General features: G+C 49.2%; 5 protein-coding genes across 6 annotated transcripts; 3 read left to right on the forward strand and 2 right to left on the reverse strand.

Annotated features, from left to right (window-relative positions):
* The first annotated feature begins 139 nt into the window (after positions 1 to 139).
* FOXG_02259 (S-formylglutathione hydrolase) lies at positions 140 to 1,559 on the forward strand. The gene is made up of 3 exons (XM_018379641.1): positions 140 to 998; positions 1,054 to 1,158; positions 1,207 to 1,559. The coding sequence occupies exons 1-3, from the start codon at positions 330 to 332 to the stop codon at positions 1,288 to 1,290; spliced, it is 858 nt and encodes a 285-aa protein (XP_018235713.1). The 5' UTR covers positions 140 to 329; the 3' UTR covers positions 1,291 to 1,559.
* Positions 1,409 to 4,850, reverse strand: FOXG_02260 (uncharacterized protein). The gene is made up of 3 exons (XM_018379642.1): positions 3,490 to 4,850; positions 2,191 to 3,432; positions 1,409 to 2,141 (listed from the first exon to the last, which is right to left on the reverse strand). The coding sequence occupies exons 1-3, from the start codon at positions 4,363 to 4,365 to the stop codon at positions 1,722 to 1,724; spliced, it is 2,538 nt and encodes an 845-aa protein (XP_018235714.1). The 5' UTR covers positions 4,366 to 4,850; the 3' UTR covers positions 1,409 to 1,721.
* Positions 4,851 to 5,377: 527 nt separating this feature from the next.
* Positions 5,378 to 7,006, forward strand: FOXG_02261 (uncharacterized protein). Of its 2 annotated transcripts, XM_018379643.1 has the most exons (3): positions 5,378 to 5,683; positions 5,751 to 6,186; positions 6,240 to 7,006. In XM_018379643.1, the coding sequence occupies exons 1-3, from the start codon at positions 5,681 to 5,683 to the stop codon at positions 6,656 to 6,658; spliced, it is 858 nt and encodes a 285-aa protein (XP_018235715.1). In that variant the 5' UTR covers positions 5,378 to 5,680; the 3' UTR covers positions 6,659 to 7,006. The 2 variants fall into 2 exon arrangements, with proteins under 2 accessions (XP_018235715.1, XP_018235716.1); XM_018379644.1 differs by lacking the exon at positions 5,378 to 5,683 and having other exon boundaries at positions 5,720 to 6,186.
* A 2,248-nt stretch (positions 7,007 to 9,254) lies between these two features.
* FOXG_02262 (DnaJ like subfamily C member 7) lies at positions 9,255 to 13,006 on the forward strand. The gene is made up of 3 exons (XM_018379645.1): positions 9,255 to 10,571; positions 10,664 to 11,831; positions 11,884 to 13,006. The coding sequence occupies exons 1-3, from the start codon at positions 9,911 to 9,913 to the stop codon at positions 12,143 to 12,145; spliced, it is 2,091 nt and encodes a 696-aa protein (XP_018235717.1). The 5' UTR covers positions 9,255 to 9,910; the 3' UTR covers positions 12,146 to 13,006.
* FOXG_02263 (uncharacterized protein) lies at positions 12,707 to 13,738 on the reverse strand. Its single transcript, XM_018379646.1, has 3 exons — positions 13,607 to 13,738; positions 13,454 to 13,556; positions 12,707 to 13,402 (listed from the first exon to the last, which is right to left on the reverse strand). Exons 1-3 carry the CDS (start codon positions 13,644 to 13,646, stop codon positions 13,042 to 13,044), a joined length of 504 nt encoding a protein of 167 aa, XP_018235718.1. The 5' UTR covers positions 13,647 to 13,738; the 3' UTR covers positions 12,707 to 13,041.
* Between the last annotated feature and the right edge of the window lie 1,142 nt (positions 13,739 to 14,880).

Genomic DNA, 14,880 nt, shown 5'->3' on the forward strand with positions numbered 1-14,880 from the left:
CCCTAGTGTATATACTGTTCTTATCTTGTCTCCGACCCGTGACACGGAGGAGGTTCCGTATTCCGGAGCCGGGGAGATAATTCGGCATTCGTCATGTTGATGAGGGCATCCGGGTACCGATGGTGGGGTTAAGGTTACCCCAGACCTCGCCATTGACTGGAAGCTTCCCCTCCTTGGGATAAAGCTCAGCTATTTCATAGCAACATAACCATACACTACTGAGATTTCTCCTCTTTCACTTTATCCTCTCTTTATTCTTGAAACTGTTTTCAACTTTATACCCCAATTGCTTCTGTCTAACCCAAGCAACCCTCAAATACAGTGACATCATGGCTTTCACTACAAATGCGACTATCAACAGCTTCGGCGGACGCTTTCTCAAGCTCTCCCACAAGTCCGCCGTCACCGGCACACCCATGAACGCAACTCTCTACCTCCCAGGCTCAGCATCATCTTCTAAGCCAGCTCCTCTCCTCATCTACCTCTCCGGCCTCACATGCACACCCGACAACGTCACAGAGAAGGGTTTCCTTCACGCCCACGCCTCCAAGCTCGGTCTTGCTCTTCTCTACCCAGACACATCTCCCCGCGAGCTCGACTTGCCCGGTGAGCACGACTCATATGACTTTGGCAGCGGAGCGGGCTTCTACATCGATGCCAAGAAGGACCCTTACAGCAAGCACTACAAGATGGAGTCGTATATCACCAATGAGCTTCCCGACCTCATCTTCAAGGAGTTTAAGGAGGTTGATTCCTCGCGAGTTTCTATCTCTGGCCACTCTATGGGTGGACATGGTGCACTGACTCTGTTCCTCAAGAACCCCGGCAAGTACAAGAGTGTCAGCGCCTGGGCTCCTATCTCCAACCCTTCTCAGTGCCCCTGGGGCGACAAGGCCTTCAAGGGTTACTTGGGTGAGGACAGGGAGGAGTGGAAGAAACACGATGCCACTGAGCTCATCAAGAGCTGGAAGGGCAACTTCCCTGCTCTCATTGATGTTGTAAGTTCCGAGCCTCTCTCTCGCCATTGTTAAATGCACCATGCTAAGAGACCAGGGCACTGGTGACAACTTCTACAAACAGGGCCAGCTTCTCCCCGAGAACCTCGAGAAGGCTGTCAAGGATGCCGGTATTGAGGGCTTGACTCTCCGCTACCAGGATGTAGGTATTTCTCATTCCCATCAAACGACAATGCTAACCCGTTTTCAGGGCTACGACCACTCTTACTTCTTCATCTCTACCTTCGGCGAAGACCACGTCAAGCACGCCGCCAAGGCTCTCGGACTCTTGTGACTACCACGCAGTGCGCTGTAAGAGGGCGAAACCAACAGTTCTTTGACAAAAGTCGGTTGGATGTATTTACAGCGCCATTCTAGGTAAACGAATCAGGATGTGTACTCAAGTTGTGTACACGAAATGCTCGAGTAGCAAATGTTCTCAATGATGCTATGGTCTGAACGATAGCTGAAAAGAGGTCGTAACTCTATCGACTAAGAAACCTAAAAGCAAGTTAAATAATATTACTCTTCCGATTCACATTGATTTTCGTATGTAACGTGCCATTGTATTCGTCCAATGTCTTTGAAAAACGCCGCCTATATGAGTGCTGAAAGGTATATGATGCGAACCCAGACATGACACCTCCTGGAGAACCCGTCAAAGTTACTCCAACCCATAAATAAACTCCTACAAGCCCGCCCACACGTGAACTCCAATTCAAACGTTCAGCTTACTATCCTCTCCATTTCAGCGCTTATACCTTCCTTTTCAAGCTTTGCTTGCATCTCAGCATCCACCTCTCGACGTAGCCGCATATAAGCTAGCTTCTCAAAGCGACTGAGACTTCTCCACCAATGCTGTCCAGCTTCATGATCGGATATACGCTCCAAGAGATCTGCTGTTCTCAGACGGACTTCGCGGTCCTTGTGGAATAGACCAAGAGCAAGGTAGAACAATCCAGCGTGCGACTCAGGGGCTACACTAAGCAGTAGGCAAATCTCATCGTACGTGTGGACGTGTTTGGAGATGGTGAGATAGATGTCTCTGCTCTGCGCGGGGGTCAAGCGTTGCATTCGTAAACGGTCGTGAAGATGGGCCAAGTCAAGGCCCTTCAGGGGCCTGATGGTATATATCTGTGCCAAATCCTGCGAAATGTTAGCTTTAGTCGTCCCTATTTCTAGTGCAGTATCTTACTTGGATGAAGCTGTAATAACTCCGAGTGTTGCGCCATCCTTCGATTCTTGTCACATTACCAGCAAGCTCTTTATGCTTAGCTGTATCATCCGCCCAGACATAACCATGCCCATTAGCTCCTGGTGGCATCAAGTCCTGATCTTCACCTCCAATGTACAAGGCACTAGCTCCATAAACGCTTTCCTCGAATTTGGCTGCGATTTGAGTGAACTTGCCGACCCAGTCGCGCCACTTTGCTCGGATCACACGCTCGCCATGTCTCGCAGCTATGCTCCTAAGAACATCAGCCATGAAGGCATTGTCACCCGTATAGTCCTGGCTTGTATTCGTGGTACCGCTTGCAATGGCCGCGAAAGCTGCATTTTGTTGCTGGAAGTACAGCAGACCCTCTGTCACAGGAGCAGGGTCGATCTTTGTACTGATCTTGACCCTTCCACTTGGTAAATCGCACAAAACGTCCCACCACTCGGGGTGAAGCTCGAAGGTCGGATTCGTTACACCAGCGATAAAACCGGGTACGTTGAGCAGGTCGTCGATTTTGGTCAAGTCAGTGTAAGGAAAAGCATGTCGTGTAAACCCACGAAGTATACCACCCGATGCCAACGCACACGCGGCTAAGACAGCTTCTGCGACCTCGCCTGAGGGCATGTTGTACCCTAGAAAGATGATTCTCTTTTGTGTCAAGAGCGCATTTGCCAGCACAATGATAGGGTGCGTATTGACTCCGTTCGTTGTGAGGTGAGGGTGCAGCGCAAATGGTTGGGGCGATTTCTGATGAGAATCTGAAAAGTTTTGAATGAGTTTTATGAGTGAAAAGTCACCGACGGTTTCTGGCATGACAGCAACAGGCACTTTGATAGGTATTGGTATGCCCTTGTACATGACCTTGCTCTCAAACTCATGCGTGTCGCGGGGAACAGAGTAAATCGACTGGCCGCCCTCAACATGGGCCTTTGTACCAGCTCTTGAGATACCAGTCAGTTTTGTCGGACTCCTTGTCGCATCCAATGACTGATCTGCTGCCTCCTCGCGCTGGTCTTCGGCTATCCGCATTTGAATCATCTGTTCGAATTTCTCCACAAAGAGATCCCTGTTGTCACTTGCTTGTAATAAGTGGCGCTCAAGAAGACTGAGTTTAGGCATGAGAGACAAATCCATGGCGTTTACTGAATCGTATAGCATGGCCAATGTCTCTGGAACAGGTGCTTTGAAGTATTCTTCCAGAGCCAATAGTAACAGTGGCTATTGAAACGGTTAGCAAGTGCACGAGCACAAGAATCATGTGTTAAGGCTACTTGCCTTGTAAATATGCAAGAAGGGGTGCCGCGTGCAGATGGCCATGGCCTTGACAATGGCCCCTCTCTTGACCGACTTGTCATGTTTGGTATTGACCAGATTAAGCACATAAATTAGGGGAGGGCCCTCTCCGCCCTCAGGTTCGCTATCAGTAGATTCGGTGTCGTCTTCATCATCGTCCTCCCATTCGTCCTCTGGTAGATCCTCTTCGTTTTCTTCATCCTCCTCGTCTATTATACCAGCTGCTCTATCACGCCTCCTCTTGCGCCTTTGCTTTCGATTTTCCTTAACTTTGCGCTCCTCATCCTCCTCTTCCTGACTTGTATCCTTGTGAAGAAAGAAGATTGTCCAGTCCTGGTTGCGGGCGTGGGCTTGATCGGGCAACATGAGCTCTGCCAGCATATTTTCGTCTCCTGTGATCGCAACCGGGTATTGGTGCTCCATGACGGGACCTCGATCGATATCGAAAGATGCGACAAGGATGTATTCGACATGGTTTTCTGTGGAGCTTCGCGGGTATTGCGAGCGAAGCTTTCTCGATGGTCGTGCATGAGGGTTGATCCTTCGAGGAGCGGAAAGTGATGAATGCTGCGAGGACAGACCCGTCGAAGGCGTCTTTGACTGCGAATTGGGATCGGAAATGCGATCGATCTCTGGGCCAGGAGGAAGAGGTGACCTCGAGGGAGGCGGCGAGGCCTGTGACATTTGCGATTCGGGGCGCGAAGAGTGAAACGAAGCCAGGGAGGTTCTTCGGTTGGAGACTGAAGCATTGGAGAAATTGCTGAGGCTGTGTTTATGACCGTGACCGTGGTGGTTGTTTGCGCTGTTGCTGGTTGTTTTGGTCAAGAATGGCAACGTTGACTGGAACGAAGAAGCCATAATGGAGGAGACGAGACAAGGCAATGCAATGCAAGACAAGCTAAGACAGTGCCGAAGGCGGATTGAGGCCGGGGTTCCGAGACACGAAACACGAAACACGAGTCCCTCACGATTTAGAACCCTCGTAGGTTCCGGATCGGGCGATGTTGCGCTGCGTTGCGTTTCGTTTTCGAGCTCGGGGAGTCCGAGAGGGTTGAGTGAAAGGATGCGGTGAATGCATGCAATGTAATGCAAGGCAGTGGGATCGACGCTCTGCTCTGCTTTGTTCCACTTTGGACGCTACAGTACCTGAAGGAATTGACAGAATTAAACAATTCTCCTCGATCGAAAGCAGCTGTGATAGTATGTACAGCACCAGCCAGTACCACTTGTTATCGAATATGTAACAGAACTAGAAACAGCTTTAAAGACAGTGTTGTAACCGAGACATGTTCCCGCCACAAAGTACAAGTGGGCGTCAACTTGCGCAACGAGGCTTGACTTCCTTGTAGGTGGGGACAGATGATGATGGAAGTATCCAGCAAGTCAATTAATTATCCGACGATAAATCACTTTGCTGTGTATTTGAGTAAAGTGGTGTTTTGAAATAAAAAAGATACTAGACAAAGGGTTCAATCACCTACCAACTCCCTCCCTACCCATTCTATCCACTACGTCGGGTCCAACCTTTCTCCCCCTCATTCCCATTTTAATAGTTGCTAGCCCCTGAAACTGAAAACGGTTGGTCAAGTCTAAGAGCAGCGCAAATATGTTTTCGGCTGACCTCTCTAATTGAGATTTCTTCTGATCGCAATATCATCTCTATCAAGTTATTGGATCTTTACCATTCAATAGAAAATCTTCAAGCTGAAAAAGTGTCAGCAGAGCACAAACCTCGTCCACTCAAAATGCTCCCCACTAAGAAAAAGGGTCGTCTCGTTCCCTTGCGTCCCCTGAATTGCAGCTTTCAGCTTGTGGTTGGAGCACACCCCCATGCTCGTTAGCGCCATGCGAGTGCCATGACTTCTCCAATCTTGGCTTTCACATGTGGCTCAACTCTTCGTGGCACAATTCGTGGCGTTTATCATGCATCTCCGTGGGAACCACTTTCATTGTTTACTTTGGATCACACCTCGTTAAAGCGCATTACAACCTCAATTCTTTCCCAATGACGACAACGGTTATCTATATCCATCCCACGGCCAATTGATCATTTCCACGATACGTTCTATCTTAATTTTCACTTGTCAACGTCAAATTGTCGCCTTTCTCTTCCTCGTCTTCTTACAAACCTGTTAATTGTCCATCTCCGCTCGCCGGACCCACGTTAAGCACAATGGTACTTCTTCCATGACGGAGAATCCCTGACAAGTGACGCCCGTCCCAGCTAACGCCGTTGTTTTCAGTCTGTGCCGGTAACATACAAGCCTTCTCCTCTGGGCTATGGCTCTTCACCTACTCGAAGCTCTCCATTTCGTCGCGCCGAATCACCTGCATCGCCCTCTCCCCTAAGACACACTACACCCACCGGATCACCGACAAAGGCAGGACCTTTCGGCTCGACTTCGCGCTTTGCTAGACCAACAACTCCCACAAGCACACAACCCAGCTGGACACCAAAGGCCAAGACACCTGTTAGAGACGAGATGAATTCTTCGCCTTCGCGTATGTCTCCGGTGCCCCCAAGGACCCCAGTATCAAAGTCGCTTGGCAATGGTAATGCGCTATCGCAACTGCAAGCAACCCAAGTCCGAACATTGCGAGATGCTTTCCAGATCATGGACCGAGATTGCGATGGTGTTGTAAACCGCGAGGATGTTACGGATATGCTCAACCAGCTGGGTATGAACAACTAAAGTGATGGATGAGATAACACTAGCTGACAATTTCGATAGGCCTGCCTTCAAACCCAGCCGACGTATCCAAGTTCTTTCCTCCATCAGCACCCCAGACGATCACCCTCGCAGTATTCCTCAACTCGCTTGCCGACGCACTTGCAGCACTTTCACCAAGCGCTGAGCTGCTGTCTGCCTTCTCTGCCTTTGACGACGATGACAGCGGCCAGGTCGACTTGGTCGAGCTGCGAAAAGCACTTCTTGATACAGCACCCGAGCCCGGGGAGAAGGCTCTAACTGCAAGTGAAGTTGATAAGATCATGAATGGTTTCACTGGACGACGAGCTTTCAACCGCAATATGAACGCTCATCTTGGTGCCAAGAGAGGCGAGGTGTTCAAGTACCAGGAATTTGTTGGCTCTATCATGGGCTCCAACAACGGTTCGGATAACCAGTCTCATGATAATGGAGATGATTAAGTTTGTTTGTAAAGCATATCTTCTCTGCAGTGACAAGCTCGTTCAAATGCAAGTCGTTCAGTTCGAGGCAGTTAGGTGTTGGTGCCGTCGATATCAACTCGCATTTCCTCTAGCGCAGCTCTGAGGATACCCAAGGGTACCATAAGGTTTGTGGGGCACAGAGTTTGGCAGGAGTCAGTGTAGCTATTTCGGGTTTACTTTATGTAACTTTGTGGCGGCTTTTGTAACGGAAAAGGGTGCTCGGCTGGATGGGTATGGTTTATGGTTGGGATAGCACTTGGTAACAGCATAGGACATCGAATGAGAACACGATTAATTACTCAATATTGAGACTTCTTATTCCAAGAGTATAGCATTGGCTTTTGACTCCATTCTTAAAAATATTCAATGAGGACTCGGCGTACCCTCATAGCTTCATGGCCAACTATAATCCTCTCCAGACAGAAGGGGGTTCAAGACTGGGGATTCTGACGCTCTCAGTAGAGCACGGGATTTCAGGATACGGCATATTGCCCGAACAACTAAACAGCGACTTGATAGTGTGGTTTCTCAACCATTTGACATTCTACGCATACAGTTGAGAGGATATTCCTCCTGAAGGTTGTTGGTGATGGACACGATAGGGCGTCGCCATCAGTCGAACAACAGCGCGGGATTCTCATTGGACTTGAAATCTTAAACAACTCGCTTAACTCCCATTCAAACAGTTTAGGGCTACGTGAGCACGAAGAATGTAAAGAATGAATACAGCTTCGGTACATAGCTTTTCTATCTGTCAAGGTTACACCGTGAATGAGGAGCAAGAAAGACGATGAGGATCTCGAAAATATCGTGAATATATTATATGAACAGCCAATGCGAGACCTAAAACGGAGTATCCCTAGATGTGGATTTGTGTTACCTCTTGAGTGACACGGCTTTGTATAGTATATATGTCAGTGTCCTCGGCTACGCGGACATTTCCTGCCAAGTTAACACTGTCCATCTTGAGACTCTTACTTTGTGTCATGTCAATTCGTAGCAAACATTGATATTACTATCGTTGTGTAACGTTAGGCGTTTTCCGAAGTGGTACAGCATTCCGCCAGGACGATTTGGTTGCATGTGGAAGAATGATGTTAATGATAGATGACAGAACATTTATGTTGATACAGATCAGATTAGTAAAGACAATAAGAAAGGCACTCTAGATTCATTATTGATTTCTGTAAGGCAATCAGTAAGACATCTGGAGGCATCCGGCCATCTGATCCGTATAAAACAAATGTGTTGGACGATGGATGCCTACCTAGCTTGCTGTGTCTGCGTATAGACAAATGCAGCCCCGGATCCATATCCGTGGACTGCAATGATTTGCAGCCAAGCGAAACAAGCCCCTCAAGGATGCAAGAGCAGGCAATCGACCCGCCACCTCTTCTTGACTGAGATGGAGACTGGTGAGACTGCAGGAAAGTGACTGGCGTTGAGCAGTTTGGCGAGGACCAGGAAAGCCTTGTGAGAGCGCCTAAAAGCGACCTGTAAGAATCGAGGATGGCTGGAGAAACGTTGTCAAGGGTCCTGGGCCCCACTGAACCTTCTAGAAGAGATGACGTTTGGATAAGCGCAAGTCCCCGATATTAGGTTAGTCATTTGCGGGCCGGGGCCTGACCACGGACACTAAAACGATTAGTTGAGTTTACGCGGGGTGAGACGTCAACAGCTGCAAATTAACTGACGGATTATTTTGTCTATCTCTTTGTTTTTCTTCTGTGCCTTGGTCTTGAGTTGTGACATTCTGTCATTGATCGGCGATTGCGGAGCCTGTCATTTGGGCAATGCTGTATAGACAAGTTTTGATCCTTCTGATGCTGTCATAGGCGGTAGTTTGAGATTGATGGACTATTCCCAACCTCTTGTACAGACTAGCTTGGTTGGCTCAACGTCAATGAGGACAACTCACTACTAACATGCAGAATTAGACTCAAGAACCCCTATCATATTTTCTGTCAATTGAATTGTCATTACACATGGTCCTTGCTTAATTGGTGCTGATCTGTGGTCCGTGATAATTCCAGACAGACAAGGTCCCTTCCGCGGTGGGGGTTGAAAGCGCGTGGCGACCAGGCATATTGAATGGGTTGAATTGAAATCTGTCACTGTCACTGTCACTGGGGAACGAAGTACAAGATACTCGCACAGCAGGCAAACATATCCTGTGTTGCCAAAGTCTCCGAGAACCGATGGAATGAAATGACAGTCTTACACTGACATTGACGTGATTCCGGCAGTACGATACACAATTTTATTTTATTCTCATTAGACTTATTCAGGCCAGACCAGGCTATGTCTCAGTGGTCAACCTAACTTAAACGCTCAGGCTCCCGTGGTGAGCCGGCAACCACAGACACCTGCAGAACCCAGCCTTTTTTTACATTTGGAGTGATCCGACAGGCTGAGAATTGGAAAACGGGTTACTGCACTAGGAAATCAGGCAGTTGCGTCGATTTTGACACATAGTCCTATCTATCCTAGTTCGGGCTTTTGGCCTCTCTGTCGAGAGCGGCTGATAAATCTGCTGGGCTGGGCTGGGTTGGGATTGACATGGCCGTTGTCGCTTGTCACTCGTCACTTGTCACTGTCGTAGCCCGGTTCGCTCATCTCATATTACCTGAAGGACTCAAACTAATTAGCAGCTGAATGCTGGTTCAGGCTGTGCTCTGCGTATTGGTTCAACAAGGGTTCTTTTCCTTCATCATCTCATCACTTTCCTCTTCCCTGCCCCCGACTTGTTTTTTTCTTTCCTCTGGATCACCTTTTTGTCATCTGCTTGAGTTTTGTTCTCATTTGCTTGTCATTTTGTGACTCTTTTACTTCTTCCTTGTCTCTGTATTCCTAGGAACCTATGCTTTGACTCTTCATCCTCTATCATCACTGCTCCGGTCCTCCTCCGTCTGTCTAGAAAGGTATTCGGCATTCCAACCACACTTAACTTGACCCGACCCCTTTTAGGCTCAGAGCCGCACGACCGTTCCCGGAGCCACCAGTAATAAAGTCCAGTCCAGTCCAGTCCAGCCAGGAACTGGAAGTCGACCAGCCCCGAAAAAAAAAAAAAAAAAAACTCGGTTTTTTCCTTAACGCCCGTTTAGGGCATCGACTCGGTCAAGTAAAGTATCCGGCATAAGCTTGTTACGGGGATTCTTGGGGATTCTTCCATCCCGTCTACCTAAAAGTATTAGTTTTCTATCTGTCTGAACCAAACTTTGTTTGGCTCAAATGAAGAACTTCTTTGGTAGCGGCAAGAAGCCAACGTCCTCCTCCACTCCTCCTCCTCCTCTTTCCTCTACAAGGAAATCCGCCACTTTCGAGGAGCGCGATCGTGAGAACCACGATCCGGCGGAACAACCTCCCGCATACTCGGAGCCTTCTTCTCCAGCGAGAGCCAAGTCGCCTTCAAAGTCTTCAAAGAGACTATCTCGGCCCGCTTCTTACGCCGCCGAGTCCACAAAATCTTCCTCGCGTTCTTCTAGACTGTCAAGGCAATCTACCGACCCGGGCCATTCTCACTCCCATTCTTCCTCTCGTCGGCACAAATACGAGCCCGATACGCATCCGCTCAACCTCCCTCCCGAAGAACGAAAGCGATTATCCGCTCTCGCCGCTGCAATGAACGGTAACTCCATGGATGTCGACAGCGAGCCTGTTAATGGCGCTCGTTCAACTACTCCTCCCAACCCGAAAGCCCAGACCAACTTTTCCGTCCCTATTCCCAACGGCTCCAGTCATGATGACGGCGCCCCTCCGCCACCTCCTCATAAATCCAACCCTGGAAGCCCGACAATTACGCCTGAGGAAGATGCCGAAGCCTACAAGGCTGCTGGTAACCGATTCTTTAAGGAGAAGAATTACTACAAGGCTATCGAGCAGTACAGCAAAGGTATGCATCGCCACCTGCCGTCAGGCTCTTCTTATTGCCAGGACTTTTCAGCCTGGCTGAATGCATCTCCAAATGCTGACACCCAATCGCAGCTGTCGACCTGTTCCCCTTCTCCGCTACTTATCTAGGCAACCGAGCTGCTGCTTATATGTCTAATGGCCAATATGAGCATGCTCTTGAAGACTGCTCCAGGGCTGCCGATTATGATCCTCAGAATGCCAAGATTCTTCTACGCTTGGCCCGTATCTATACTGCTATGGGCCGACCAGAGGAAGCCATGACAACCTTCAACCGCATTGACCCCCCACCATCTGCTAAGGACATGGCCCCTGCGAAGGAGATGTTGCATCATATTCAGTCTGCCCGTGATATTCTTGCACGCGGATCTGGATCTGGCATGTCCATGGTGCTTCATGCTCTTGACCTGGCTGAACGCGGCCTGGGTCCTGGTGTCAGCAAGCCCCGCAAGTGGCAGCTCATGCGTGGAGAGGCTTATCTATTAATGGGACGGGAAAACTCATTGGGAGAGGCGCAAAACATTGCTATGAACCTCCTCCGAAACAACAGCCAGGACCCTGAGGCTCTTGTTCTCCGAGGACGTGTTCTCTATGGTCAGGGCGAGAACGATAAGGCTATCCAGTTCTTCCGTATGGCTATCAACTGTGATCCTGATTTCCGTGATGCTGTCAAGTGGCTCAGAATTGTACAAAGACTTGACCGCATGAAGGAGGAGGGCAATACCGACTTCAAGGCAGGTCGTCTACAACAAGCCATCGAGAAGTATACCAATGCTCTGGAAATTGACCCTTCCAATAAGAGCATGAACTCGAAGCTGTTGCAGAACCGGGCACAATGCAAGATCAAGCTCAAGCAGTACGACGATGCCATCGCTGACTGTGAGCGGGCCATTAACCTTGACCCTGGTTACACAAAGGCCCGCAAGACCAAGGCCAATGCTTTGGGTGGTGCCGAGAGGTGGGAAGACGCTGTTAAGGAGTGGAAGGCCATCCAGGAGCTCGATCCAGAGGACCGTACCATCATGCGAGAAATCCGCAAGGCGGAGCTTGAGCTCAAGAAGGCTCAACGCAAGGACTACTATAAGATCGTTGGCGTTGAGAAGACCGCTACAGGTGACGAGATCAAGAAGGCTTATCGCAAGATGGCTGTTAAGCTCCACCCTGACAAGAACCCTGGCGACCCTCACGCCGAGGAGAAGTTCAAGGACTTGCAGGAGGCTTACGAGTGCTTGAGCGACCCTCAGTAAGTAATTTCTAAAACTTACCGGCAAGATAAGTTACTAACACCACTTCAGGAAGCGTGCTGCTTACGACAACGGCGATGATCTTATGGATCCCAACGACATGTTCGGTGGCGGCGGCATGGGAGGAGGTATGGGCGGCATCGACCCGGAAATCCTCTTCAGCATGATGGGCCAGCAGGGTGGTTTCGGCGGCGGTGGTTTCCGATCTGCTGGAGGCTTCCCCGGCGGTGGTGGCGGCGGCGCCCACTTTAACTTTGGTGGTGCTGACCCCAGACAGCGTGGAGGATTCCCCGGCGGTTTCAACTTTTCATGACCAGCCGGCGCGGATGATGACGATGACGACCTATGGGATAGTGAGGATGAGGATGCGGACTTATATGACGAAGAAGACGAGGATGAGGATAGCGAAGAAGAGGAAAACAACGACTATGCAACCACCAGCGATGAGGACTTCCACCCACAGTCCCCCCGGAACAGTAAGCTCCGAGATGATCTTGAACAGCGCCGAGATGCCCATGGCCGGCTGGTAGATGCCGTACGACGATACGGCAAGTTCTTCATGGCGGCAGCTGTCTTGCTCCCTTGGCAAGTGGTGATCCTCATTTTGACGCTGGTTGGTTCAGCATATATATGCATGAAGCACATTCCACTCTTTGGCGGGAAAAAGCCGTTATCGTTGTGAACGGCTAGCACTTATACTGGGCGCTTTTCACTCATCCTATGCCACACAACATACCATTGGGGCGTTTATTTTAGGGATAGACATCAATGAATGCAGAGCAATGCTAGAGATTAGCGAGTTGCTTGTTATTTGGGTTTGAAGGCCTGGGATGGACGCGGACCCTTTAGATCGGTTCCTGGGGTGTTTCACGCATATAATGTCACATCTGGGCATAATAGATGGTTGTCCGCAAAAGTTCTGCTCATGCCACGCATTTATGAAGATCTCAATGCTAATGATTCTTGTCATTGTGTGAACTTGCTTGTCAATGTTGATATGAACTCCTCATGGCAGCTGTCGACGACAAATATTGAATCACGGCATTTAACGCTGCTGGCACCAGAAATATTGCATTAAGTTGCGCGGCATTACGCTCGCTTGGGGTATCATAGAATCCGCGGTGCCGTAACCGCAACCGCTTGAAATAAACATGCTCGTAGCCTGAGCAACATGGTGAATGATCATGGTCATCCAATTTTGCCAACCTCTCAAGCAGCAGACGACGAGGCATGGTTGGTAGCATTGCCATTCTGTTGCGGCTGCTCACCATTTCTCCTTCCGGGTGGCACGCCTCCAGTGGCCTCGACGACCTGGGCCACATCGTCGCGCAACTCGGGCATGGCCGTGGTGATGTTCTCCGCCAAGATGTCGCGAAAGGTTCCAAAGGCGTTGAGTTTGCCGCGCATAAGCTGGTTCCCTCGACGCACGAGCTCAACGAATTCTCGGGTGTAAATATCTGGGTTACGGCCGTGCTCGACATACTCGACAAGTTCTGGGGGCACTGAAGGCAAGTTGTTTGGGGGAGAGGCGGAGGAGTGAACAGTGCGAAGGGAGTCGGAGAGGGTTTTGCTGTATATTCTTAGTTGGGGTTTCAAAGGGGAGAGTGAGAAGAGATGTTACATTTCGTTGATGAGAACTTCTCTACTGGATCGGCCGACAGAGTCGTAAGTTGAGACTTGTACCATTATTTGGTATAGATCTTGGATGATGTCCTTGAGCTGTTCTACGAGGGGGTTAACGCACGTTGACGATTCGGAATATCATGATACCTACGCTCAAGGGCATTGTGGTCTACGCGATCGACAGGTGCCATGGTGAAGGTGTCGTGAGTACGGATTGGACGAGCCTTGGCGGGTTAGAGATATGATACTCTGAATGCTATGCGACGCTTTGTCTAAGGTTACCTTCAGCTCCATGAATAGAGTGCAGGGCGGACTAATTACTACTCCGGATCCTTGCTGGGGACGGGAAGTGGGGTATGGAAAGGTGGGGTGAGCAGGTGGGGTATCATTCTTATCAGTGACATGAGCCTCTTGCAACGACATCAAGCTACCTTACGAGAAACAACTGCCCACTCATTGATCACTATCTCCTCTGTGAAGTGCCAAGGCTTCCACATTTTAGAACGCGAAGGACAAAAAACATTTTAATTCCATTCACCGCCCAATAGCCTGCAACTTCCCGCGTAAATTTTCAGTCTCAAAGAGTGGCCGATTCTCACCGCCGGCATGCGAGCCAGTTTGCCCAAGATGAGCTTATTATCAATGAATGTAGCAAAGTATTGGCTTCAGTACTGTTTCTCAGGTTGGAAAGACCTGGCAAATGGACCCTTTCATCTTTTGTAGCTTGAATATGGGGCAAGCTGCATATACACGCGGTAGACACTTAGATGTTGGACACGCTGACACTGCAGGATACCATCATTCTAATGCCACTTGTTCATTTCATGACTGTGGACAAGTCGATTGGACAAACGTCTCAGTGAAATGTTTGCTTTGTGGAGGTCACAACACCCCTACCATGCATGAATGTGACAATCGGGAATATGGTAAAGTGCCTGCAGCTTGCCGTCGGGGAGAGCACCGTCTGATCTGAGCAATGAATTCCATTTCCATGAGTCGTTCTATTGGTAGATCTTAATTAGTTACAGTATTTCTAGTGAAGACAAGCCAAGGCTCCGTCGACTTCGCGTTTCTTGTAAGACAAGCTCCATCAGATATCACTTTGTGGACATGTTAGCTGCGGACTCTAAAATAGACATGAGGATGCAGGGTCTTTGTTCATTCAACGACATGGCTGAACCATGTCATGGAAGCCGGCAGCATGCTGTTTAAAGTGAATGGATGACTGATATCAGAGTCCCAAAGAACATTTCTGCTTTAGTGTATTGAGTCCCGGGTATAAGTTGAATGGTATGCCCCTGAGTCTCCTGGTCACTAGATATCATCTTGCTGCTGAGCAATAGCCAATCACTAATAATATTGTCTGGAACAACGCTATATCTTCATTGGTCATCTTACCTATCGATCGTTCATCGCAGCCCCTAT

This window comes from Fusarium oxysporum, chromosome 5, assembly GCF_000149955.1.
Source record: "Fusarium oxysporum f. sp. lycopersici 4287 chromosome 5, whole genome shotgun sequence".
NCBI lineage: Eukaryota > Fungi > Ascomycota > Sordariomycetes > Hypocreales > Nectriaceae > Fusarium > Fusarium oxysporum.

Excerpts from the sequence above, each read along its gene's own strand:
- FOXG_02259 (XM_018379641.1), top strand. The coding sequence starts at position 330 with ATGGCTTTCACTACAAATGCGACTATCAACAGCTTCGGCGGACGCTTT. Across the intron at positions 999-1,053 it reads TCCCTGCTCTCATTGATGTT|GGCACTGGTGACAACTTCTA; the intron begins GTAAGTTCCGAG and ends CTAAGAGACCAG. Across the intron at positions 1,159-1,206 it reads TGACTCTCCGCTACCAGGAT|GGCTACGACCACTCTTACTT; the intron begins GTAGGTATTTCT and ends ACCCGTTTTCAG.
- FOXG_02260 (XM_018379642.1), bottom strand. The coding sequence starts at position 4,365 with ATGGCTTCTTCGTTCCAGTCAACGTTGCCATTCTTGACCAAAACAACC. Across the intron at positions 3,433-3,489 it reads CCTTCTTGCATATTTACAAG|CCACTGTTACTATTGGCTCT; the intron begins GCAAGTAGCCTT and ends CCGTTTCAATAG. Across the intron at positions 2,142-2,190 it reads GTTATTACAGCTTCATCCAA|GATTTGGCACAGATATATAC; the intron begins GTAAGATACTGC and ends AACATTTCGCAG.
- FOXG_02261 (XM_018379643.1), top strand. Across the intron at positions 6,187-6,239 it reads GGATATGCTCAACCAGCTGG|GCCTGCCTTCAAACCCAGCC; the intron begins GTATGAACAACT and ends CAATTTCGATAG.
- FOXG_02262 (XM_018379645.1), top strand. The coding sequence starts at position 9,911 with ATGAAGAACTTCTTTGGTAGCGGCAAGAAGCCAACGTCCTCCTCCACT. Across the intron at positions 10,572-10,663 it reads TATCGAGCAGTACAGCAAAG|CTGTCGACCTGTTCCCCTTC; the intron begins GTATGCATCGCC and ends ACCCAATCGCAG. Across the intron at positions 11,832-11,883 it reads GAGTGCTTGAGCGACCCTCA|GAAGCGTGCTGCTTACGACA; the intron begins GTAAGTAATTTC and ends ACACCACTTCAG.
- FOXG_02263 (XM_018379646.1), bottom strand. The coding sequence starts at position 13,646 with ATGGCACCTGTCGATCGCGTAGACCACAATGCCCTTGAGC. Across the intron at positions 13,557-13,606 it reads AGACCACAATGCCCTTGAGC|AACAGCTCAAGGACATCATC; the intron begins GTAGGTATCATG and ends ACCCCCTCGTAG. Across the intron at positions 13,403-13,453 it reads GAAGTTCTCATCAACGAAAT|CAAAACCCTCTCCGACTCCC; the intron begins GTAACATCTCTT and ends AAGAATATACAG.